This window comes from Beta vulgaris, chromosome 4, assembly GCF_026745355.1.
Source record: "Beta vulgaris subsp. vulgaris cultivar EL10 chromosome 4, EL10.2, whole genome shotgun sequence".
Classification (NCBI taxonomy): Eukaryota; Viridiplantae; Streptophyta; class Magnoliopsida; order Caryophyllales; family Amaranthaceae; genus Beta; species Beta vulgaris.
In genome coordinates, this window is record NC_079205.1 from 28,045,729 (window position 1) to 28,071,727 (window position 25,999).

Here is a 25,999-nt window from a genome sequence, read left to right on the forward strand (position 1 = left end):
GTATGAACTATAAAGAAACTAATTTTCTTGCGTTCAAGGGATTATTTGTTAACCCATCTATCTATCAACTAGTTAAATGATTCAATGATTAAACCCTGTCTCAAGAGAAAATTACATGTCTCCTATTAGTTTCTTAGCTATATTTTTAAAACCGAATTTGTTTCCTGCAATTTATATTTATAGTTATTAGTTTAATAGTTTAGTATAGTTTTGATATTTGAAACCCCCCAATTTATAAAATAGTAGTTATATATATGATTAAATAATTAGTTTAAGATAATAACGCAGTCTTTGTGGGTTCGACCCTTACTTTCCCTATCTATTTGTTAGAGTTAGTGAGTGATTTATAAATTTAATTTTGTTGCGGCAACGACGCCAAAATTTGATACGAGTCGTTTACCGTATAAAATTAAAAACCTATTCTTAGACCTCAAAATATATTCACAAGTAGAAAAGGGTAAGAAAGGGTCTATCCCACGGAGAGACTACTAAATTCCTTACTTCAAAATTTAACTGAGAAAAAATATTATTAACATATAAAAACGAGATTATACAACTATTTACTTATTTACTTAGATTTGGGGGGGTTTAAGATTGTAGTAACTAATAAACTAAGTAAAGTAAAACTAATCTACTATCTAAAAGTGATGACAAGCAAGTCGGATGATTTCCACCATTAAACTTAGTAACTTTAGTCATAATATTGAGTATAATTATCGAGTTGAAGATTAATCTAATAGATTAACTGTAGTGGTTTTGATAGCAATCCCACCCTATTCTTCCTTACTTTAAATTAGTATTGAACTAGGCCGACACTAATTCTACACTAGACTTGCCATTGAAAATATAATCGCAACCCTCAACGACGACATCTAGAAGCATTATAAACTAGAAGAACATCATTAATCCTAATTAAATTAATACATAGGTACTTAATATAATTAGATCAAATTACACTCTAACATTAATCTGACCCATTCGCAGACCCAAATTAACATTAGTCTCTGCTTTTATTATGTAATTTAAACTAGGCTAAACTACATAATTAGCAACTAATTGCAATTCAAACATAATAAGATAGCAAATTATACTCAAATATCAATCATACGACAGCTATAACAGTGTAATTTTGAATACCAAATAATCTTAATACTCAATAAACAACTCAAAATTATGATAAAATTCAAGTTTAAACAAGATTCAAGTTCATTGAATTAGAACAATACAACAATCAAAGTAATACAAGAGAAGAGGCGAGAATATATGACTCTGTACTAGTCGAAATTCTGCCGACAACTCGTTCTTGAATCTGTCGTCTCTTACTCTAATTGTACCCCAAGACTTCTGCATACTCAGAATACTCCCTTGTCTCTCTTTACCCAAAATCAAACAATGCTTGCATGTTTTCTTGCGGTAGAAATTAGGGATTTATATACCCAATTGAGAAATCCCCAATTATCAAATTTTTGGAAATTACTTGTAGAGAAAAATATGTGATTTCTGATTTGCTCCATAATTCCATAATTACCTTATTTCGTATCTTGGAGATTCTTGATGTGAATTATGTAAACTTGAAAAACAAAGAACTCTCTTTCTTTGGTTTTCTCGTGAAATAGTGAAGATGGAGTAAGTTTACTCCTTTTTCTTTTGTTTTCCTTTTATTTGCTTCACGTGTAGTCTTTTTTTTGTAATATACTTGCACTACTTTGCTTCTTTCTTTTGTTCTCCTCCTTTAGCAAAGTGAAGCTATAACAAAAATAACACACTATTTAAGGTACTTAATCACTATAATATAATATAGACATAAATAACTCATTAATAATAAAAGTCGATAAATATTATAAAATAACGTATAGAAGACGACAATAAGACTAAATTTAGGGAACAAAAATATGTAAATATATACACTTATCAATAAGCATATTGGTTTTCCTTTATTTTTTAGTATTTTCTAGTTTTTTTTTCTCAAATTCTGGTGGATTCATCTAACACTAAACCCACATGGAGCCACCACTAATAATGGATCAACCTTTTATGTGTCAACAACCATAAAGGACTCCTAAGGAAGTAAAGTTTATTATTAGTTGCTTTAAAATACAAGATGTCATTTCAACTGAAGTTTTAAATAAGTGTAATCTCAAATTTAGCAAGATTATGGACTCCATTTCTCCTCTAGTTTATCAATATTTATTAAGATAAGAGAGTTAAGTACTACACTTTTAGAAAGAATAAAAAATTAAATAGAATTGATCCACACCAAAGTTATGGTGAAGACCTAGTGGCAGCACATGCTATTTATGAAAAAAATGTCATTATGTTAAAAAAAAAATAGATATAAAAGATCAATTTATGGTCCAAATAAAAACTATAGAGTAAAAAAAAATTATTGTGTTATAAGAGATAGTTTTATTATGGTAAATTAATGTAAAAATAGTGATTGTATGAAATAATGAGTAGTGTTATTATGTTAGATAATAGAGTATAAGAGTAATTATATGCTGAAAAAGGTGATTCTATGAAAAGAAAAAAATCATTATGGCACATTTGTAGCTTTGGTACATAAAATTTTTGTGGAGACCAAGTCCAGCCACGCAAGAATTACAGACGTTTCTTTATTCTCTCTTCTTTTCTTTTCAAGTGATTCAACCTCCATTTAAGCAAGACCCTCGATAAGTTGGGACACAATATTTCTAAGACTTTAATTCTCATCACCACCACTTTTCACTCTTAGACTACAAGGAACTGATGGAGAGATTTTTTCATTGTGTGGAGAGATCACACAAGGACGAAATAATGTCTAAGAGATTTAGTCCTAAGTCTTGAATATCACCTCCCAAGACTTTAACCAATTAAATTAGTGACATCCACTAATGAGGGATTTGAGTACTTAGATCATATTTAGGGCATCTTTTTTTTACCTTATGTTCATTATGAAAGACAAAAAAATCTATTATATATGCCATGATAAAAGTATATGTAAATATAATCATGTAAAAACTGTAGTCTGTAGATATGCTTATGGAAAGAAATTAATTAAATTACACTTTTTGCCACAAACATAGTTATCCATGTAATAACCATCACTTTACTTTTTGTACTATACCAGTCAAGTAGCTCTACAATTATGATATCAGTATATGAAGTAAAATATTGGAAAAAAAGTTCACAAGACCATTTATTTCAAATATGTGTCACGTAAATTAAAATATATAAAAAATATATACATGAACAATGAAATACATTGTGTATACCTTCATTTCATATTACTATTACAATGCACTCTTCAATGTAACGCAAATATCGTAGTAAATTTAGACTATGAAATAATATGACCTTGATAAGGAAGACGGAGTTATCATTATTTACAGTGTATTATTGGTTTATGAAATTAATACAGTAAATATTTACCTCTAAAGAAGTCCAAGGGAGTTGAATTGTTCCCAAGCCTCCTATATACGAATCAAGATATCAACTTATAATAGTTGAGAAAATGCCTAATATATATATAGAGAGAGATATTAAATATATAAGCTTATTATAATAAGCATGAGAAAAGCCTGCTGCATAATTTTCTATAAGTTAGAAATTATTGTACAAACAAGTAGCCAAAAAACTTTATTTTAACTCTATGTTCATAATTTAAGAGATTATAATTATAGTGAATAAAAAACTAAATAATCTTTAGCCTTTTAGATAGAACTAACTAATAAGCACATGTTATTGATTCCTTGAGCCACTTAAAAAATTAATGTAATTAACTAAGTTACAATATCTATATGTATAATATATTTTTGTTCCCATAGAAAAAATAAATAGATTATATATGAAGAAGATTGTCTAACCAAATTTTAGCTAAACTCTAATAATTAAAGTATAATATGAGAATTTTAACCAAATCAAGAGTGTATATACATTAATGTATTAGTTGTAGTGTTTGTGAATGTCAAAGAGAGAATGACGTACATATTTTGTTTTATATCTACTTTATATTTATACATATTCATACAATGGATAACGTCCTTGTTAAATAACTCCTCTATGTAACCTGAACCTGTTTTGTATCAAGTGTAACCGCTTCCTTGTCTAATGCCCTTAACCATGTGTTGGCCCTTCTTCAATCTGATGTGGCCTAATTCATCAAATAACTACTCACAAGGCCGATTGCATAAATTGGACTTGTGGCTTGATTTTTCCGCTCACAAATATAGGTTCAATAAATATCCCCAAAATTGTAACTTAAGAAAAGAAGAAGTTAAGTAATAATTTAATAAATGCTTTGTCCCCTAATTCAACTTCCAACATGCTGCAACTTCCTCCAACGTCCCATCAGATTAAAACTGCCTACTTCCATCAATTGAACTCCAACCGCCTATTTTTGTTTTTTCAAGGTTATTTTTTTCAACTTTTCTCCCTTCTCACTTTATTCCTCGTCTCCTTCAATGGAGAAAAGCAAAAATATCTCCCCTGCAACTCCTTCCTTTACCCACTAGAGAATTCAAAAGGCTAAAAATTGTCCTCCTAACACTCTGATTGATTATGAGTCGATTAAAATATATATGTGTAATAGCGCCAGAATTCTCATCCCTAAAACCGAAATTAGGGTCGACTCCGTTTGCAAAGGATAGGTTTGCTTCTATGAGTATCCCTTCAAAATCGTCCATGTCTTCCCTTTTAGTCCCCTTACCCAGTCTTTCCTTCGCCAAACTAACATTCATGCATGCCAACTCATGCCCCACACCTTCTAGCTTTAGAAGGCTTGCTTAAAAAGAAAAATAATTTTGGGTTGACTTCTGAATTTGAAAATTTAGGGTTTTGTTATGAGTATAAGGCTTATGGTATGGATAGAATTACTTGTTCTCCTCGCGAGGGTAGATAGAATTTGATTGTAAATCTATACAAATCGAATGATAGGGGTTGGTTGAAGAGGTTTTTCTTTATAAAGAAGGCTTCTTTGAGGGATGACGCTGATATGTTCCTTGAAAGTTGGGTCAAAGGTAGTACTTGTCGGCTTTTTGTTTGCTTTCCTTTCTATATTAACTAGACTTACTTGTTTGTTGCTAACATGTGTTGAAGATCATGTCTTATCTGAAGGTCTTCACTCCATCGAACTTTCTAAGGAGAGTCTTTAAATTTCAGAATCAGAGAGGACGTTTGTGAACCTACAGAATTTTAGGCTAGCGTGGCTTGTCATCATCACCAACAAAAAATTTCCTTGTGAGTTGTCTACATTTACCACCACGTCCTCCAAACCTTCTACCAGATCTACTCGCGTAGCTATGAGAAGACTTTAGTTTTTGAGGGTAGACACTATGGCTGAAAGTGACCCTATCAAAGTTGTCAGCGAAGAAGATCGTAGTGGTAACATTGAAAGTGATTTGAACATGTCTTCATGTGTCTCATTGTTTTCCCCACTCTTTTTCTTCCCCTGTTTAAATGGTCTTCCACATTCATCAAGTTCATATATAAGTCCTCTGTCGGTTATACCCCTTTTGTGGATGACTTACTTGGCCATGCAAAACCCATGAAAACCTCCTCCTCTTATTCAATTCTAACATTGCTCCAACTACAAAGCTCCTATTCCTATTCAAGCGCTTCCTCCTCCGAATCCAAAGAAGACAATGTCTCTGACATTACCAGCTAAGTTCTGCAATTTCAAGGATGTTACGACTTCCATCAAACATGCTCTTGGCCAAATCCTATTTCCCTCTACAGAATTAATACTTGAAGTATTTCAAGGTTGTGGACATCTTGGTGGAATTTGTTGATTATAATGTCAAGGTTTGTAATTTTGTCGTTTGAAGTTTTATCTCTTCAATCATTACTTCCTTATATTCATCAACGACATTTGGTTTCCCCTGAGTATCCAAGGTATGCTGGTCGTCAAGAATTATGTTGCTTGTATTGAAAATCAGTTAGACAATTCCAAGTAGCATGAAGAAAATTTTAAGGAGAAGATGGTTATGTACTCCATTCTAATTCAAGCTTAAATACGAGAACATGAAGCTCGCCTTCTATGGAACGAATAAGAAAACGGAAGTACTGGATTATACGGGCTATTGCACTTTTAAGACCAGGAGTAAAATGATGAGGAAGTTTCAATCTAGGAACACTTCTAACTGGAACATTGAGGAGGACATCAAAATATGGGAAGAGGACTTCATCACTATGCTTCCTCCTACTGGCCGCCTGAGGATGACTTATCCTTTAAGGAGCTGGAAGATGCAAAGAAGACCAAGGACAAAGGATAAGGGAAGAAGCTTGCCACCTCTTAGAACTTGATATTTAAAATAATTTTCGGTTTCCCCTCTGGTAGCATTTCAAAGGTAAGTTTGGATGTAAGGACGATTTACAGTTTCCCAGATTTGCTTTTATTAAATAATGTTTGTGTGTGACTTTTCAAATGTTTTATGTTGTGTATTTGAAATCTGCCTCTAATGAGGCTCAAATTGTTGTTTATATGTTGTATGTACGTTGTTGTTCTTGCAAGCTTGTGTAAACATGCATGCATGTAAACTTTTGGCAACTTGTTTATAAATGAAAGTTCTCAACATACTTGTGATGTCACAACACATTATGTTTTGTGTCGCCTTATGTATGATAGGAAAGTACCAAAAACTATGTAAGAAAGAATGTATATAAAAGATTATTTGCACAAAAAATATAGAAGCGTCTTACTTTTATTTGATCATAAATTAACTAGTCTTGATATATGGTGTCATTGTCCGTTAGTTTAAAAGTAATAATGCTTGAGATTAATGATGTTCCTTAAAAGTAATACTCCTTGAGATTGATGATGTTCCATGCCCTAGGTATAGGTCGTCCTTCAACATCTTCCAAACTATAAGCACCTTGACCAATGACCTTAACTATGCGATATGGACCTTCCCAGTTAGGGCTGAATTTACATGTTGCTTCTTTTCCAAAGGAGTATCGCATCACCCAATCTCCATACTTAAAGACTTTGGCCTTCACCTTCTTATTATAACTTTTAGCTACATTTCGTCGATACACTTTCATACACTTTCATCTGTATCTTTGCTGCATCATGAAGTTCTTCTACCACATCCAAGTTATGCCTCTACTATGTTTTTATCAACTGTCACCAATCCATATCTAGAAGAAGGAAGCTCAACCTCCGCCCGTAATACCGCCTCACAACTATAAACCAAAGATAAAGGTGTTTGACCTGTTGTGTTTTTTGGTGTTCTTCTATCTGCCCCCAAGATATACGGCAACTCATCATCTCATTTCCCTTGTGCCTCTTCACAATGTTTCTTCAAGTTGTTGACAATAATCTTGTTAATTGATTTTTCCTAGCCATTGCTCTAAGGATATCATAACATTGATGCATCTAAAATGATTCTCCACTTCTCACAAAACTTCCTTGTAGACCCACTAATGAATTGGGGAACCATTATCACACACGATTTCTGACGGAATGCCAAACCGAGTTATCATGTTCAGCTTGATGAAGGAAATCACCTATTTATCTGTCATATGTCAGAATTCTTCAACCTCTATCCATTCGAGAAATAATTTTTTATTGCTAAGATAATGACTTGTTGCCCTATAGCGAGAAGTGGCCAAACAATATCCATTCCCCATTTCATGAATGGTCATGCCGTCTAAATGGGATGCAATATCTCCTGATGTTGGTACTTGGTTGGAGAATGCTTTTGACATGCCTTACATTTATTTCCATAGTCATAAGAATATCGTTTCATTGTAGGCCAATAATACCCCATTTTTAAGATTTTATATGACATAGTCTTACCCCAGTATGGTTGCCACTTTCCACTTCATGCATGCTTTACATGACTTGGAGTGCTTCATCTTTATCCAAACACCTAAAGGAAGGTCCGACAACAAATTTCTTGAATAAGAGGTTATCTATTAAAATAAACCAGGATGTCTTCATCTTTAAACCCTAGAATCCTTCTTATTAACAACCAAGATATCATTATTCAACCTATTGATGATAGGTTGTTGTCATAATGTTTCGTGATTACGTCCACATTCTTACTAACTGAGGCAATAGTCTCGATGTCGGTCGTTCGATCATTGGCATCATTAAGTAAAAAAGTGCCACTTTGGTCGTCTCCTTTCATTTAGAAGAAGAACCTAAGTTTGCTAACACACCTCCTTTCATGTTCCGATCTCTTAGGACTTGCTCGATCTACGCATCTTTAAAATGAGTAAGAAGTTCTTTAACTACCCATAGGTAAATTGTGTCATCTTCGAATCTTTGGCTGCAGAATCACCTTTTACCTGGTTCACGATCAACATCTAATCGCTCTTGACCCTCAAGCTCTTAACTCCCATGTCTTTATCCACCATCGACCCAAATATCAAAGTTTCATATTCTTCTTTGTTGTTTGTCGCCTTGAACTCACATCATATAACAAGTATGATGTTGTCCCCTTATGGTGACTCTAGCACAATTCAAAGCCTTGTTCCTCTCATGTTGGAAGCACCATCTATTTGCAACTACAAGCCAATCTTCAGAATCATGTCGACTATGTTAAAAATTTCCTTTTCTTCTTCATGCTGGAAGTTTGAGTGAAGTCTGCCACAAAATTCACCAAGGTTTGCAACTTGATTGTTGTTTGTAGCTCATGCTTGATGTCAAATGTCCCCAGTTGGATCATCCATTTTGTTATTCGCCATGTGAGTTCTAGTCTTCTCATAATAGCCTTCACGGGAAAGTTAGTTCTAACACAAATAGTATGTGATTAAAAGTATGGACGCAACTTCGTTGCTAATACCACTAATGAATATACTAATTTTTCTAAAAGGGAGTACATTACCTCTAGTCCAGTTAAGGACTTACTTACATAATACGCTGGCTTTGTGCATTGTCTTCTTCCTTGGTTAAGACTGCACTTAAATCATATTCTACAATTGAATAACCTAACCTTCTTTGGGCTTAGAGAACACTGGAGTGGTCGCCAAAATTGACATTAAGCTTCCTCATGGTATGTTGTCCACTTGAAATTTTGATTCTTTCTTAACACGTCATTGAACAACTTGCATTTCTTAGAAGACTTGGAGATAAAGCGATTTAAAGCAATTACTTCACCTATTAGATTCTAACCGACTTTTACACTCTTTGGGGATTTTAAGTCCATGATTGCTTTAATCTGCTCATGACTTGCTTTTATTCCCTCTTTATATTACCAAATAACCTAGAAACTTCTCTACTGACATGCCAAAGGTACACTTTGTTGGATTCAACTTTATTTGATACTCTATGAGGATGTCAAATGTCCTCTTTAAATGGCTATATGATCTTGAGTCTATAATTATTTTACTATCATATCGTCAATGTATAATTACATAGTGTCCCCAATCACGTCTTTGAACATCATATTGACTAAATTTTGATTTATATGTTGCCCTCGCATTCTTAAGCACAAATTTATATACTAGACTCCCCTTTTAGTTATGAAGGATGTCTTCTCTTGGTTATCTGGGTGCATCTGGATTTGATAAAAACCACTAAAGGCGTCCAAGAAGGTCACTGTCAAATGTCCAGCTATAGCGTCGACTAGCACATCTATATGTGGTAATGGAAACAGGTCTTTTGGGTATGCCTTGTTCATATTAGTATAGTGCACACATACTCTCCTATTCCTATTCTTCTTGGAAACCACCACGACATTTGACAACTAGTCTGGATATTTGACTTCCCTAATCTTTCCAGCTTCTAGAAGCTTATTAACTTCTTCATTGATTACTTTGTTCCTCTCGGGAGCAAACTTCCTACGTTTCCGCTTTATTGATTTTTACTTTGGGTCAATGCTTAATTTATGCATGATGATTTCAGGGCTGATGCTTACCTTTGGCTTTAAGCATATCCTGATCATAACCACTTAATCTGGTTGCAATGGGTCTAAGATGATGTACTCTACCTCGAATAATTCCTTCCTTGGCTAACGATGTTTGACTTGCGTTGGTATAAAGGCCTCCATATAGCATTCCTTAGCCAACCTCTAGTCACCTTTGATTTCTTAGACTCCCCACTTTGTAGGATATTTCACCATCTAATGTAATGTTGATGGCACTATTCTAATCTTGTGTATCCATGGTATAACTAGAATCATGTTATAAACAAAATTTTCATGCAATAGATCAAATTTTACCTGGATATTTAACCCCTTGACCTATACTACTAAATAAATGATTGCAATCGTTTTGTGAGATTCACCACTAAACCCAACCAAGGTGGTTGTATTTCTGGTTATACTATCTTCAATTATTTCCATGTCCTTCAAAAGTTTTGTAGTGACAATGTTTGCGCTGCTACCATTATCGACCAAGATCCTCTTAACCAAACAATTGCACTATAAACGAGACCACTAAACTATCATGATACTCCTCCTCTTCATCAATTTTAGAATCGTAAAAAGTTACTGGCTAGAAACACCAACAATCTTCCTCGTCTCTCACATATTTGCCCAACTATGGTTTTCCTTTTGCTTCTCTAACCGTCGCTTTGTTGCTGAATATGTCAATCCACACACATATGATCCCCCTGTTATGAAATTTATTACCTTTGCCGGAACTGGTGATTTGGAGCGACTATCACCTTCCATTCCATGTTTTGCATTAATCATGGCTTTGGTCTTCTCAGTTAATATATCCTTCAAGTACTCATTTCGGAAAAGATAGGCTACTTCCTTTTTTAGCGTTATGCATTCATCAGTGGTATGTCCAATGTCCCCATGGAACTCACACCGTTTACTCGAATCCTTCTTATTATTCGGCTTGTCTAACTTCTTGGGCCTTCTGACCTTATTCCCAAAGTTTTCCAAACGGTCCACTAACCCTTTAACCTTTATATTGAAGCTATACTCGCTGATCTTTGGGGGCATTTCTAGGTCTTCCTTCTAGCTCACGGTATTATTCCCAATCTAATCTAAAATACGGCTTAGGTCTCTCATCTTGGTGCCTCTCAGGATTGACTGTAGTCTGTATTCCTTTTGTTTTCGTTGAGGTCTTCCTCTAGCCTTACATATACTAGAGCCTTAGTCATTACATATTCAAAGGTGGAATAGTGATAACTTGGTAATTCCCTGTATAATTATGAATCGATCAGGAGTTCTCTACGGAATGCTTTGGCAAGTGTCGGGATAACCGAAGTAACGTTTCCATTTTTCCTACAAAAACATGTTCAATTATTCTCGAAGTGTTTCTCTTGGCTTTTGAACTATCCAATAGAGGTCTCCTAACTACTTTTGTAGCTTCTTGCTACTTGTAAATTGAATGTTGAAGAGATCTATTGATTTCACGAACATGCCTATTTTTCTATTAGGTAAATTGATGACCTAATGAAGAGATGGCCCAGTGAAAGTCGTCCCAAGTCCCTTACACAAACATGCTTCTCTCAGTCCAATGGGGATTGGTGCCATCATTATTGTTTACTTGTATTGATTAATTGATATTCGGGTCGGATGTTCCGTCATATAACTTCATTGGAGGAACCGAGCACTTTTTCAAAAACTCCATCAACGCAATATGGTCGGCAATTGGTGAATCAACATTACTCCCTGGCGCTACCATCTTCATCGATGGCAGTACTCCTGGATCTTTGGAAATCATCTCCTGTACCTGCGCTAATTCCCTTCGGAGAGAATCCGCTGGCCCCACTTACTCAAAGGTTCCACTGTTTAGGAACATAATTCGAATGTTCATTACTTGTGTGATGATAGTCATCCATATATGATTGAATATCAGAGTGTCGTGGAATGTATTTGCCTAATCCACGCACCCTGGAAGTAATGACACTCGTCACCACAATAGACACTAGCTTTTAATGCACGCGATGCGTACGACGATATTTTCTCCAAATCAAACCACGACTCCCCTAATTACCATACCCATATTTCTGAATTTTACGTAATATATTTTCTCTTTCTATTTAATTGGACATCATCTTCATCACTTTCCCCAAATTCAAACCCCATACACGATTTTTTCTCTCTCTATTTATTTGAGACCGTCGATTATTAGATGAGAATTATCTCAAGCAAGTTGTAGAGTTGGTTTTGGCAGTCATGGAATTGGCTTTCGCTCAACCCGTCATGGATCGCCAAGCTTGCTTGCGATCATAACCCGTCATGGGCACAATTTTTTGATTTTGATGTATGAGTTTAAGTGTTTTTTTATTTTCTCCAAATTCGAGTTCCATATGATGTCTCAATTTTTTTTAATATTTGGGCGAATATTGAAGTTATATTGACGAAATTTAATTTTTTGATTTTAATATATAGGTTTAAGTATTTTTTTTTCCTCAACTTGTTTTTAATATATGGGTACAAAAATAATTCGAATTCTCATATGATATCTCAATTTTTTTTTATATCCAAGGCATGAATATTGAAGTCATCTTTGACGAAATTTCATTTTTTTCGACCATTTATGATGTAATTTTAATTTGAATTTCAACTATCTTCGAATTAAATTTTAAATAAACTATAATTTAAGTTAAAAAAATTTTGAAAAAAATATAATACATCATATATTCGTAAGAGTTATTGTAATTTGAGTTTAATTTTACTCGAACATAGTACATATGTTTAAGATTTACTGAACATAGAATAACACACATAATTTTATTTTCAATAACGAACTTCATACCAAATTAACGGTAAAGAATCGGCAAATTTTAGAGTTCCGCATTTGAGAATGTTGTGAAGCTCTAGTCTATGAATAGAACTGGTTTTTTTTTTTTTTGCTTAGAGTTTGTGTTTGTACTTGAGTCTATGTTATGGAAAAATTGATTTGAGAGGATGTTATGTCGTATAATTTTTTTTATTATTGTATGTAGTATTAACGTTCGTTAAGTTCTTGATTATGAATTTTTTGATTGAATATTTTTTATTAGCAAGTTTATATGATTGAATTTTATATGAGTTGATTGGGTTTAAATTTGATTTGATTGATATTTTTATTTTGGCAAGTTTATGATGGAATTAAGGTCGATTAGGTGGCAAGAGGGATATTTAAGTAAATTCCAAAGGAGACACCATTGCCGCCCCCCCTTGGCTTATATAATAAAGATAGATTGAGAGTTTTGCAAATATCCTAGTGACGAGATTAGTGCTGTCAAAGATGACTGATTGAAAGCGTCTCCTAAATAGACTTGAGTCTGTTAAATCGTTGGTGACGTTAGGGCTGGTTGACTTGGCGTCATCCACATTGGCAAACTCGTCCAAACTGTTGACAACACGGGTGGAATGTACCTCTGATTCACACTTGTGAAGACAAGCGCCCCCCACAAGGTGTGGAAGGTTGTCCGCGTCGAGAGTTGTGAAAAAAAAATCTGACTTTCAAGGGTCCGTGACAAGTTGAATGGCATTGACGTTCTTGGGAGTGGAGTCTCATCAACGATATTCAATTCCAAGGACAAGTTCACGCTATATAGACTTCGTCGGCCTACATCGTCATGGGTTCGACATGGTTCCCATGCCGAGTTGTGTTGCAACGACCAAGAAATCCCGTCAAGCCTCACGTTCTCCAGTACCAATTGAGACCACCGACGACACTTGGGAACATAAATCGTCATTCTCTCGTTGTAATAATGTTATTTCTCATTCATGGCCTCTGCCGCTGGGGTGATACAACGTTCAACATCTTGCGTTAGAAAACAATTGTTGCTTGTCATTATCAAGGCTCATAACCAAATTAGCTCTCCTACTCTCTAGATGAGGTTTTGGCTGGAGGCCCCACGCTCGGCGCCAAATTGTTTAACCAAATTTTAGCGAAGGACTAACGATTAAAGTATAATAGGGAACTCTAACTAAATCAAGAGTGTATATACATGAATTTATTAGTTATAGCGTTTGTGAATGTAAAAGAGAGAATGATGTACATATTTTGTCTTTAACAAGAAACAACCACCAGCGTTTGGTGCAGCACCTGCGTTTTGGTGTATTCTTCTTTCGATTGCTTCCCGTTAGAGTATAATAATCCTCTATGTAATTGTCTAGCAAGTGTAACTGCTTCTTTATCTCATACCCTCAATCGTCAATTGGCACTTCTTCAATCTGATGTGGCAATTCGTCAAATAACTATTCACGAGGCACATTGCATAGAATGAACTTGTGGCCTAATTTTCCCGCTCAAAAGTATTAGCTCAACAAAAGTAGAAGTTGTTTATAATTAGCTTTTTGAGTTAGTCTTACTTCTGTTGTACATTTACTCCCCTACACTCACATTTAGGCAATTTAATCCACTTTTATCTTCTAGATCTTGTACACCTGTCTTCTTTCCTTACATTTGATTCGTTAATGTTGTACTTGCTCCATTTCTAAAAGTGCAACATTTTCCATTTTAGGAAATGTCATAATTAGTGCAACATAGCTCAAAATGAAAAATTTATTTTCTTTTATTTACAACATTGTATTTACTTAATTCCCCTAACAACACAATCAATTTATAATCTACATACCAACCTAAAAACTTTAATTAATTAACACACCCAATCCCTCCCCTCATCTCAACCACCTTTCTCCTTAATTCAACCCACCCCTTTCTCTCTCCTCAACTCAACCCATCCCTTTCTCTCTTCCAAACTCAACCCACCAACCCGACACCACCACCAACCTAATACCACCAGTAGCACCACAAATCGACAACACCATCAGCTCAAGACCGCCACCATCCCGACACTACATGCTTAAGACCACCCATCACCCTTTCTCTCTCCAAATCTCCTTCTTTTCCTTTAACTTGCCCTCCTTTCCTTCTTTCGTGTCCTCATCACGAATTTCTATATCTCCAGGAGTTGTAGATCTAGGGTTTGATTCGGAAAGGAATAGGGTTTAGGGCGCGTGGTGGTGGTGATGAAATAAAGATTAGGGTTTTGAAGGTTGTTTGTAATTATTGTTGGTGGTTAGGCTAGGGAATGAGGGTGTTGGTTTCTTGGATGGGGGAGCATAAATGGAGTGCTTTCAGGTTGACAAGGGTGGGCGAAAGGATCCGGGTGTTGGTGAAAGGGCTATGGAAGGGGATTCAGGTGTTAGTGGTTGGTTTCGGGGGTTAGGGAGGGAAAATGGGGGTGTTCGCTAGTGGTGGAGGGGCAAAAAGTTTTACGACAAGTAGGGGTGGGGTAGGGGAGGGTGGTTTTTCGGAGGTTAAGGTGGGGGAGGGGGAAAGAGGTTTTCGGTGGTGATGGTAGCGCTGTCGTGGTTGATGGCAGGTGGTCAGTGTTAGATGATAAAGTTGTTGGGTAATTACTTTAGGTACTTTATTTAATTAAGTTGTCTGATCTCTCTTTAAGTGTGGTCCCTAACTTTCTCTCTTTAGATGCCTTGGTTTGTATTCTATATTGTACTTATTTAGAAACGAAGGTTAGTATATATACTTCCTCCCACAATAAGTGAAACACTTTCCTTATTTGGAATAATCATAATAAGTGAAACCAAGCTCCAAATGGTAATAAAAGTTCACTCTTATTACAAATATACCACCAAAAAGTAAGAGGGGACCACAACTTCAATACTTCTTCACTCTATTTATTGTGGTCCCAACTTTCTCTCTCTAAATTCCTTGGTAACTCTCTACTTTCTCTATGTTTCACTTGTTGTGAAACGGAGGAAATATATGATGAGGTAGAATCCCTGGCTTTGTAACAAAGTCTGGTGCGTCTTATTCAGGTGCAATATTTGATACACCAAAATTTGCTTCTAACAAACAAATTTTCATTTTTGTCAAAGTTACAGATGATGGGTAATCTTATCTTTCAAACTAAAGATCATAAAAGGAATGACAACAAAGGAAGATGAAAGAGGTGTAGTAAGCTACATTGATCCACTATTTCTTTCAAGTGCAATTGGACCTCAAATGCAGCTGATACTATTCTTTTTGATGGAGGTAATGTTCTATATTAGAGTGGAAACATCGAGATGGATTTAGGATCTAAGAAAAAAACAGGGTTCATAGTTACAACTTGCTCTAAAACCATAAAATACTATTAAGGATTTTAACAAATAGCTTAGAAATGACTACATGATTAGATGTTGGTTCTTTAAGTCTATTAATGTTGGCATGACTTCTAATACTTTTGGAATCTACAAAACAATTATGGGATGAAATTGTGGAGAGGTATGGTCAGAGCAATATCCCTTAAATTTATCAAGTAAGAAAAGAAGTCTCTAATCTTGAGTAAGCGAAACTCAATGTCTCAAAATATTACCGCCAACTGAGAAGTTATTGAGATGAGATCTAAGTTATTGAAGTACTACCATCTTGTGCCTGTGGAGCTATGAGTTAACGCACCTGTAAGTTGCTGAAGAAATTGATGGAGATCGTAGAAAGAGATAGACTGACTTTCTTATGGGTCTAAATCAAGACTCTGAAAGCATAAGGGGAAATATCATGGGAATGGATTCATTCTATTGCTAAGCGTAAACAAGGCTTTTTATATGAAACAACAGGTTGAAAAGCAAAAAGAAGTAACATCTGGGAGCGAAAATCTGAATGTTGAGAGAATAGACACCAATGCTTTTCAAGCAAAGAAGTATAAGTAGAGATAGTTTCAAGAAGGAGATTACAAGAGGGACAATATGAACAAAAATTATAACCATTACGGGGCATGAGATCACAATAAAGCTAAGCGTTTAAAGATTAATTAATAGAGCACCACAATAGTTTAAAGACTTTCACAATGGGAAGAGTAGAGGAAAATTTGTTCGGAAATGTTAGGAAGCATGATGATGAGATGGGAAGTGAGATCCCATTGGATGATCAAGTGTATGATTTCGAAAGTCAGGTAAGCAGAAGCAACAAGCTAGATCCTGATATAGTTTTAGCTATTGTAAATGAGATAATGAAAGCATTCTGTGCAAGCCAAGGAGGGAGTAGCAGTGGAGGAAACAAGAGAGTGAGCAACTTTGCAGTAAATGTTAGCCTTTAATGTTGTAAGTTATAATGAAAATTATAAGTGTGAGTTCTGGATAGTTGATACAGGAGCCTCTAACCATATGGCTGGAAATATAAAGATGTTTTATGAATTGAGAAAGCTTTAAATCAGTATTATTGTTGGATTACTTGATGGAAACATCAAAACCGTACGCCAAAAAGGGAAATTAATCAAGTCCTAAGATAACACCAAAAAATGTATTACAATCCTAATTTTAAGCCCAATTTACTCTTTGTAAGCAAAGTGGTGGAAGGAAGTCATGTGAGAGTGATGCTTGATAAAAATGGTTGTGTATTTCAAGAATTTGAAAATGATGCAGCAATAGGATATTGGGAGAAGAGACATGGAATACAAGTTTCGGAAAGTAGAGTAGGATGAGAATAAGGAGATGCGCTTGATGAGAATATAGTATTTGTAGGAAATCTTAAGAGTAATTTAGAGAAAGTGAAAATAAGCATCTAAACAGTGGAATATTCAACATAAGAAATATCTCTTGAAAAGGTAGTTTAGTCAATCTAAGAGAGACAATTCTCTTTTCTGCAGAAAGAAAGAAAGTAAGATGTGTGTGATCTTGGTTTATATAGAAGACCTCCTGAACGGTGTTGATGACATTGAGTACATTGCTAAAGGAATAGGATGATGAATTCACATTGAAAGAACTGGGGAGATAAGATCCTTCCTAGGTTTTGAAGTTGCTAGGATTCTTGTAGACATCATTGTGATGAGTGTTGGATTACTTAATTACATAGCAACAAAATTTCCTATTCCAAAAGAATCAAGCTCTCTACGGATCATGGAGAGATTATAAAACATTATGAGGGTTTTAGAAGATTTATAAGTATTTGTTTCTACCTTAACCTTAGTAGACTTGACTTATCTTTACTCGGTTCAAAAATTGAGTCAATTTATGAGTTGTCCTAGGTAACCTCATTTGAATGCTGCCATGCATGCTGTTAAGTATCTTAAAGACAACCTCAGTCAAGGTCTTATATCCAGCTCAATCTCTTTACATGACCGACTTTTGTGATGCTGACCGGGGGGCTTGTGCTTTTATTAGCTGATCACTCACAAAGTATCGTGTATTCCTATGAGGGTCACTCTTCTCCTAGAAGACAATGAAATAAGATAAGGTTTCAAGTCCTATGTAGAATTTGAATATAAATCAATATCTCAAACAGCTAGTGAGTTAGTATGGATCAATGACATTCTTGAAGACCTTAATGCATCTACACCACAACCTATTACAGTCTATTGTGATAACAAAGCTGCTCATTGCTCAAAATCCTACGGTATATATCATGAGAGAAAAAAGCACCTCAAACTTGATTGTCACTATGTGAGGGAGCACATTGAAGAAGGATTCATCAATACAACCTACATTAAATCTTCATTTCAACTAGCTTATATTTAATATTATGACCAAATCTTCCCTCAAACTCAAGATTCCTATTTGTGTCTCAAGTTAGGTCTTTGTATCATGGACAAAGTTCAACATGAAGGAGGGGTATGAAGAATGTAGAAGCTGCTTAGAAATTAGTTTTTCTAGTTAGGTTTACTTCTTGATAGATTATGTAAATAATCTAGTTTATATATGTAGATATTCTTGTGTATATTTACTAGCCTAGTTTAGCCTTTGCCCATATATTGTATTTTGTATATATACCTACAATAATGATAATGAAAGGCAAGGATTACATTTCCATATGGTATCAAATTCTAGGGTTTTCCTTCTCCCTCGTCTTTCGTTGCCCTAGCCCTCTGTCATCATCTTCTTCCTCCACCTTTGTCCTCTCTCTTCTTCAGGTGGTCACCATGCCCACATCTCCAAAGTTTGTTCTGCTCTTGCCATCTCTAGTATTAAGAACCATATTCCCATTGTTCTTGAGATGGAAATTAACCACTATACCATATGGGCTGAGCTTTTCAAACTCCATGCACGCTCACACCAAGTCCTTCATCACATTATTCCTCCTGCTCAAGGGAAGGAGAAGGCCCCTAGCACTGATGAGGAAAAGGAACTTTGGTCTACTTTGGATGCGACAGTACTTCAATGGATTTATGCTACGATCTCTACTGATCTTCTTCACACTATCATAGAATCGGAATCCACTTCTATACGTGGGAACGACTCCATGATGTCTTTCAAGACAACCAAAACTCACGTGTGGTGGCTCTTGAACATGATTTTTCTCATGTCAAGATGCGATATTATCCAACCGCGTCGGCATATTGCCAACGTCTTAAGACTCTCTCTAATCAACTGAAAAGTGTGGGTATTCCTGTGACTGAAAGTCGTCTTGTTCTTCAACTTGTTGCCGGTCTCACCGAGGCCTACAAGACTTTTGGCACCCACCTTAGGCAAAGCAAACCTCTTTCTACTTTTTCGGAAGCCCGCTCTAGTCTTTGCCTTGAGGAAAAAGCATCGGATATGTCCGATGATCCTTCCACCGCCATGGTGGCTGCTGCACTGCGTGAGTTTGATGACTCACAAAATCCGACGTAGACTTCGCCCCATCCTCGTGGTAAATTTCGCCAGAATCGTGGTGGTGGTTCCGGCAAGAAAAACGGTGGCGGGGTGGGCCACCGTGGCTCCGGAGGCGGCAAAGGGGGGTGTGGTGGTACTTATCGTGGGATCGGTGGTTCTGGTGGCTCCCAACAACAGTACTCGGGTCAGCAGCAGTGGCCTCCCACGCCTACTTCTCCTTGGGTGGGATTGGATGCCACCTTGGGCTGCTCTCCCTTGCCCTTATACCACTTGGGCTCGTCCTTCTTCAGGCCAGCTCAAATTTCTTCTCCTAGGCTGCTGGGTATGCGCCTACAACAGACTTATTTTACCACTCCAGCTCCCTCTTCTTCCTATGCACCCACGGATATTGACTTGGCCTTACATACTATGACTTTAACGCCTTCGGATCATAATTGGTACATGGATACTGGCGCCACCTCTCATATGACATCCACTAACGGTAATCTCTCATCTTATTTTAATTTGAGCAATCATAATAATGGCATTATTTTTGGTGGTGGTCATTCTATTCCAATTCATGGTTATGTTCATACGAGTTTGCCTCCTCCCAACCCCCCTTTATCTCTCACCAATGTCCTTCATTCACCTAAACTCATTAAAAATCTCATCTTTGTTCGTAAATTTACTCGTGATAATTCTGTGACTGTTGAGTTTGATCCTTATGGGTTTTCTGTGAAGGATTTCCAGATGGGGATGGTCCTCATGCGATGTGATAGTGCGGGCGATCTTTATGCTCTCTCTACTACTACAAATTCTTCTCTTCAACCATCCACTTTTGCTGCTTTGTCTCCTACTATTTGGCATGCTCGATTGCATCATCCGGGAGCTTCTATTTCAAATACTCTTAGACTTAATAATCGCATTGAATGTACAAATTCTAGTCATCCTAGTGATTGTGGTTCATGCGTTCTTGGTAAACATGTTAAGTTACCTTTTGTTTCTTCTATGACAAACATTATGTTGCCCTTTGATATTCTTCATAGTGATTTATGGGCTTCTCCTGTGTTAAGTTCCATGGGCCATTGATATTATGTTCTTTTCTTGGATGATTTTACTAATTATTTGTGGACTTTTCCCTTGGCTAAGAAGTATGATGTTTATTCCAAATTCTTATTGCTTAAAGCCCACATTCATACTTAGTTTGAACGTAATATCAAAACTGTCCAATGTCATAATGGGAGGGAATATGACAATGGTCAATTTCGCACCTTATGTGAGTCTAATTGCATGTCCTTTCGTCTTTCGTGTCCTTATACATCTTCACAAAATGGTAAAGCCGAAAGAAATTTTTTTTCCATCAATAATGTCATTCGAACTCTTCTTGATGATGCTTCTCTTCCTCCATCCTTTTGGCATCATGCCCTCCAAATGGCCACTTATCTTCTTAATGTATTACCGAGCAAATTATTGAGTCATCAATCTCCCCTCGAAATTCTCCACCAAAAACCTCCCTCTTAGTCTCATATTCGGGTGTTTGGGTGTTTGTGCTATCCCCTTTTTCCCTCTACTACAATTCACAAGTTACAGCCCTGGTCCACCCCTTGCGTCTTTTTGAGATACCCCTTAAACCACCGTGGCTATAAATGTTATGATTTATCTTCTCATAAGATTATCATTTGTCGTCATGTTATTTTTTATGAGACTAAGTTTCCTTTCTCCACCTTACATACTCCTACCCCTCAAACGTATAAGTTTCTAGGTGATGGTTTATCCCCTTATTTAATCCATCTTCTTAATTCTCCTCCTGCAGCCCAATCCAACACCCTCTCTGTGGCCCAGTCTGCGTCTCTCTCTCCTGGCCCGCGTCCTGTTCTGGCTGATCCGGCCCAAGTAACCTACCCCCATCGCTTGGCCCTCTTTCTGTTGTGCCTACTCCCACGGGCCCAATCCCGCTTCCCTCTCCTTCAGCAGGCCCAGTCCCGCTTCCATCTCCTCCAGCAGGCCCAATCCTGCTTCCCTCTCTTCTAGCGAGCTCAGTCCCACTTCCCTCTCCTCCAGCGGGCCGAACAATCTCTCATGCCCAGTCGCATGTCCCTAGCCCAGCAACGTCTCCTCTCTCCCACTCTTCATAGCCCATTTCCTCTCCTCCTCTCTCTCGTATGGTCACACGGAGTCAAAGGGGTATTTTTAATCCCAAACAATTGTTTAATCTCAGTACCACTCTTATGAAATCTCCCCTTCCTCATACTCCTTTGGATGCTCCCCGTGATCCGAATTGGAAAATAGCTATGAATGATTATTTTGATGCCTAATTAAAAATAAGACGTGGGATTTAGTGCCTTGTCCTCCTAATGTGAATGTCATTCGTTCTATGTGGATTTTTACTCATAAAGAAAAATCTAACGGTGATTTTGAGAGGCATAAGGCCCATCTTGTAGGTGATGGCAAAACTCAACAGGTTGGTATTGATTGTGGGGAAACTTTTAGTCCTTTGGTGAAGCCGGCAACAATCTACACTATTCTTAGTCTTTCTTTGTCGAAGAACTGGCCTATTCATCAACTGGATGTCAAAAATGCATTCCTTCATGGTGCTCTTAAGGAAACGGTTTACATGCACCAGCCTATAGGTTTCCATGATCCCTCTTAATCTGATTATGTTTGTTTGTTGCGTAAGTCTTTATATGGACTTAAGCAAGCTCCGAGAGCCTGGTACCAAAGGTTTGCTGATTATATGCTTTCGATTGGTTTCTCCAACATAATCTATCACTTCTGTTTAGAGTTACTCTTCTACACTTGCACTTAGGCTACTTTTTCTAGTGTTTTATTCTAGCTCTTGTGCAACATTTTTCTTTCCTCACCTTTAACTGGTTAAGGTTGTATTATACTATATTGTTTGGTAGGATCCCTAAGTTTGTGAGGAGTTTTGGTGCCTCGTTACTTAGGTGCAATATTCAATAGAGTTGATTTCTTTAGCATCCAGTTGTGAACTTCTTTCAATCATCTTATCGTTTCAGTTGTTTTAATGGCATTAAAAATGGTATTGTATATTTTTTAACTAATAAGGGGACATAAAAGTTTATATTTATTTGAATTACCTGCAATATGTCGAAAACCTTTTCAGCAATGAACTTTTGATAAGGAGCAGCACCTTTCTGTTGTAATTTATCAGGGTGCAAACATAATAGAGCTCTTTGATATGATTTCTTTACTGCATTTGCTTCGATTATATCAACAAGTGGTATCGGCTTCCATCCACTATTAGGCCAAAGAACCTGTGTACAGATATATTATAAAGAATTAGATGATTTGATATGAATGTGTACTAATATAGTTAATATCCCTCCGTCACGTATGTATACTTTTATTTTTATTTTTGAAGCACACCTTTAATAAGCATATCTATTTATTATAGTTAGAAATAGAGAATAATTACTATCTCCATCACAATTCACAATTCAGAAATTCATACATTACTCCTTACCTATATTAGTGCACATAGTTTTAGTTGATAAACTGCTACATTTAATTATTAGTTTATTGAAAAGGTAAAATTAAAAGGAGTTAATGGATTTTATCATACTTGAAAGAGATATGTGTAAAATTAAAGGAGTTAATAGATTTTATCATACATATTAATACTTTCAAATTATGTCTTTTTGTCACCACAAACCACAAAATCTTCCACAAAATTCTTCAATACAATCAAGATTCAAAGAACTTCCGTTTAATATTTTTTTTTATCATATGGAGAAGTTTCATTAAAAAATGGCGAAATTGTTGCAGATACAGACAACCATTCATTTAAATCATGGAAAAATCAAACCCAATGCAAAACTAAATCCCCCAATTAAATTTCATTGTGTTAGCAACACAAACCCAAATTCTCTCTCCCTTGTTCTGACTACTTGGCATCGACGTAACATTGAAGTTGTGACTATTGGGCGCTAGTGGCACCATTAACGCATGCTTACTCCTAGTTCATGTTCATGGCTCCTAAAAGTCAAACTAATTTAAATACAAAAAGAAAATAAAAAAAATAAAATATCGGTGCCTGAAATTCAGACGCTGCTTTGCGTAGCGTTTCAATTTCAGTCAATTTTAGGGACTGAAATGTAATTTTAGTTCCATCCCAAACACTTATTCATTTATGATAACTTTTTATTTCAGCATCTAATTATTTAAGCACCTGAAAATAGGTTCTCAAACAGAGCCTTAATATTCAATAAGCTCCTAAACAAAAAAAAAAAGCGTAAGAGGTCGGGAAAATATATAGAAGTAGAAAGATTATGAGTCTGATTTCCTTCATTTGTCTATTTTCTTAAGCTTGTTGCTAATTAATATGCAATAGCACGAAAGAATATTATTTCACTTTCAAACGAGTGGCTTTATCTATACAAATATATTAAAAGGCATGTGTGACAATGTATACACGCCACGTCGCACTTCTGTTACTGCACTAGAATTATCCAATGTGTACATAAGTCATGTCAATTAACAAAAGTAAAATAAGCTTACAACAAGATTTGAACCTGTGACCTCTTGCTATTATACATAATTACCATCTCAACCAACTTTTAAATCATGCTTTCAATGTCCACATTATTATATTTGTACCTTTTAAATGTTGAGTTTTCCTTAATATATTTTAATAAAAAAGGAAAAAAAAATGCATATCGAATTCGAAAAACAGTACCCATCCGGAGGAACTTTTGGGCCCAAATACTAGTTAATATACCATAAATTGTAAACAATTCGATTAAGCATTTTTATTTAAAAAAACAAAGAATTGTATTTAGAAAAATAGGTTGGAAGAATGTGTACATGTTCTCTCTTTTTTATACAAGGTGGAGGAACTTTATAGGTCCGTGGCGGGCATGCCCAACTCGTTTATAGAGCGGGTAAGGACAGTGCAAAAAAGTATGGTTTTGCTACATTATTAGGCCCACGAAAAAAAATATTAGGTTAGGCCAGACTTGTATCCGACCCAATCTCGCAAATGGTTCCTCTAGAAGGTAGAAGGGCAATAAAAATATATATCCTTAAGACTCAAAGAGCTCTTAATGGGATTTTGATTTGCAACATTAAGATTGCGATGACAGACCTATATCATTAAACTAGACTTTGTTCAGTAATGCAAAAATATACGTAACCACCACTAAAGTAGTAGCATATATAAGGTAGACTCTCAGCAGAATTGCCAAGGATACTTGTAAATGGTGCTCAAACTTACATATTGCATTGTAGATAGCAGTGCACGTATGTTTCCTTCCTTTCCCTTAGACCATTGCAATACTTTACGTTCATAGCTCTGAAAAAAGTTATGTAGATGAACTAACTGGTGCATTTGACTGTGTTCAAGCAATGAAAGATGCATAATTATATGAAGGAGATAAGTTACCAGAGTTTCCTCGTTAGCCTCGGTTGCTTGCACATCTATTTCCTGTATCATTTTCTTATCCTATTTTGGTGAGTTGAAGTAATCAATGGAAGATAAAAAGCATAGACTAGTCACTCAAAAAAATGTTCAGCACATCAGGAAATGTGCAAATATATTATTTTTCATATCAAGATGATTAGTGTAGTTACGTACCAAGTTGTCATCAATCGAAGTTGCATTGCTTTTTGAAGCAGAATTTCTAAGGCCATCAACATTGGGTTCTGGCAACAGAAATAATGAGGTTTGAGTCAATATATAATTCCTACAATTCACAATACTTGGTCAATATATATTTCCTACAATTCACAATTCTTGCAATCAAGTTTATTAACATGATATTTTAGAAGCTTGATGAAGAAAATGAACGGATCAAAAATTTAGAGTACTTTAAACACTTGATAACCTAAACATTTGTCTTAGTGATGTTACTTATTTCAATTATATTATTGATCCATTTACCTTGTTGTTACTACCATTTTCGGATATCCAATAACATTTATTATGATACATGAATAAAACGTCAAAAGGTTAAATTTTATGTTATAACATAAGGGCCCAATAAAAGTATGAAGCCCATTATTATGGTACATTGAATCAAACGTCAAAATGTTTAGTGTTATGTTTTAATATAAGGGCTCAATATAAATATGAAGCCCATTAAGCGAAGTTCATAGAGGTCAAAAGACAACAAAATCCAAAGGAAGATCCTCAGGATTATCATGAGATAAAAGTCAAAGGCAGTGAAAGAATAACAATCAAAAGATAAGCAGAAGATGGTTCAACATGAAGAAAAACGTCTATTAGTGGACAACGATTATTCAGCGCCATAGAGAAACTATTATCAAGAAAAAAGACGAACAATCCATCAAACTCTTGCATCTCTTAATTCCTTAGTGTAACTTAACACTAGCATAACCCAACCCCCTTCTGCGATAGTGTAGTCCTTAGATTTAGCTTAGGTATTCGGGCATATTCTGGTGCCATTAGACAAGATTTCAAATTATCACTCCAATTGAAGCACGGGACCATGGAGGTAACAACCTTCATGTCTCCTCTTTAGTTGTCCAACTTGACTTATTCTTTGTGTGTTGTAAAATTCATCTCTAAGTTTGTGGCATGTATGGAGATTTTGTGCTTTAATTAAACACTTGATTATTGTTTTCTCTATTTA

At 35.7% G+C, this 25,999-nt stretch overlaps 1 protein-coding gene across 3 annotated transcripts in view; it reads right to left on the bottom strand.

The window, feature by feature from the left end:
• Positions 1 to 1,105: 1,105 nt before the first annotated feature.
• Positions 1,106 to 25,999, bottom strand: part of LOC104907304 (J domain-containing protein required for chloroplast accumulation response 1) — a 65,510-nt gene continuing 40,616 nt past the window's right edge. Inside the window, exons 5-10 of one of the 3 annotated variants that reach the window (XM_010696218.4) lie at positions 24,982 to 25,049; positions 24,790 to 24,849; positions 24,622 to 24,699; positions 22,487 to 22,663; positions 3,409 to 3,449; positions 1,106 to 1,746 (exon numbers count right to left, since the gene is read on the bottom strand). In XM_010696218.4, coding sequence (XP_010694520.1) covers positions 3,411 to 3,449; positions 22,487 to 22,663; positions 24,622 to 24,699; positions 24,790 to 24,849; positions 24,982 to 25,049 — 422 coding nt within the window. In that variant the 3' untranslated portion in view covers positions 1,106 to 1,746; positions 3,409 to 3,410. Of the gene's footprint in view, positions 3,450 to 12,690; positions 14,049 to 22,486; positions 22,664 to 24,621; positions 24,700 to 24,789; positions 24,850 to 24,981; positions 25,050 to 25,999 lie in introns of those variants that run through there. The other 2 variants (XM_048642989.2, XM_048642988.2) reach the window with 2 other exon arrangements.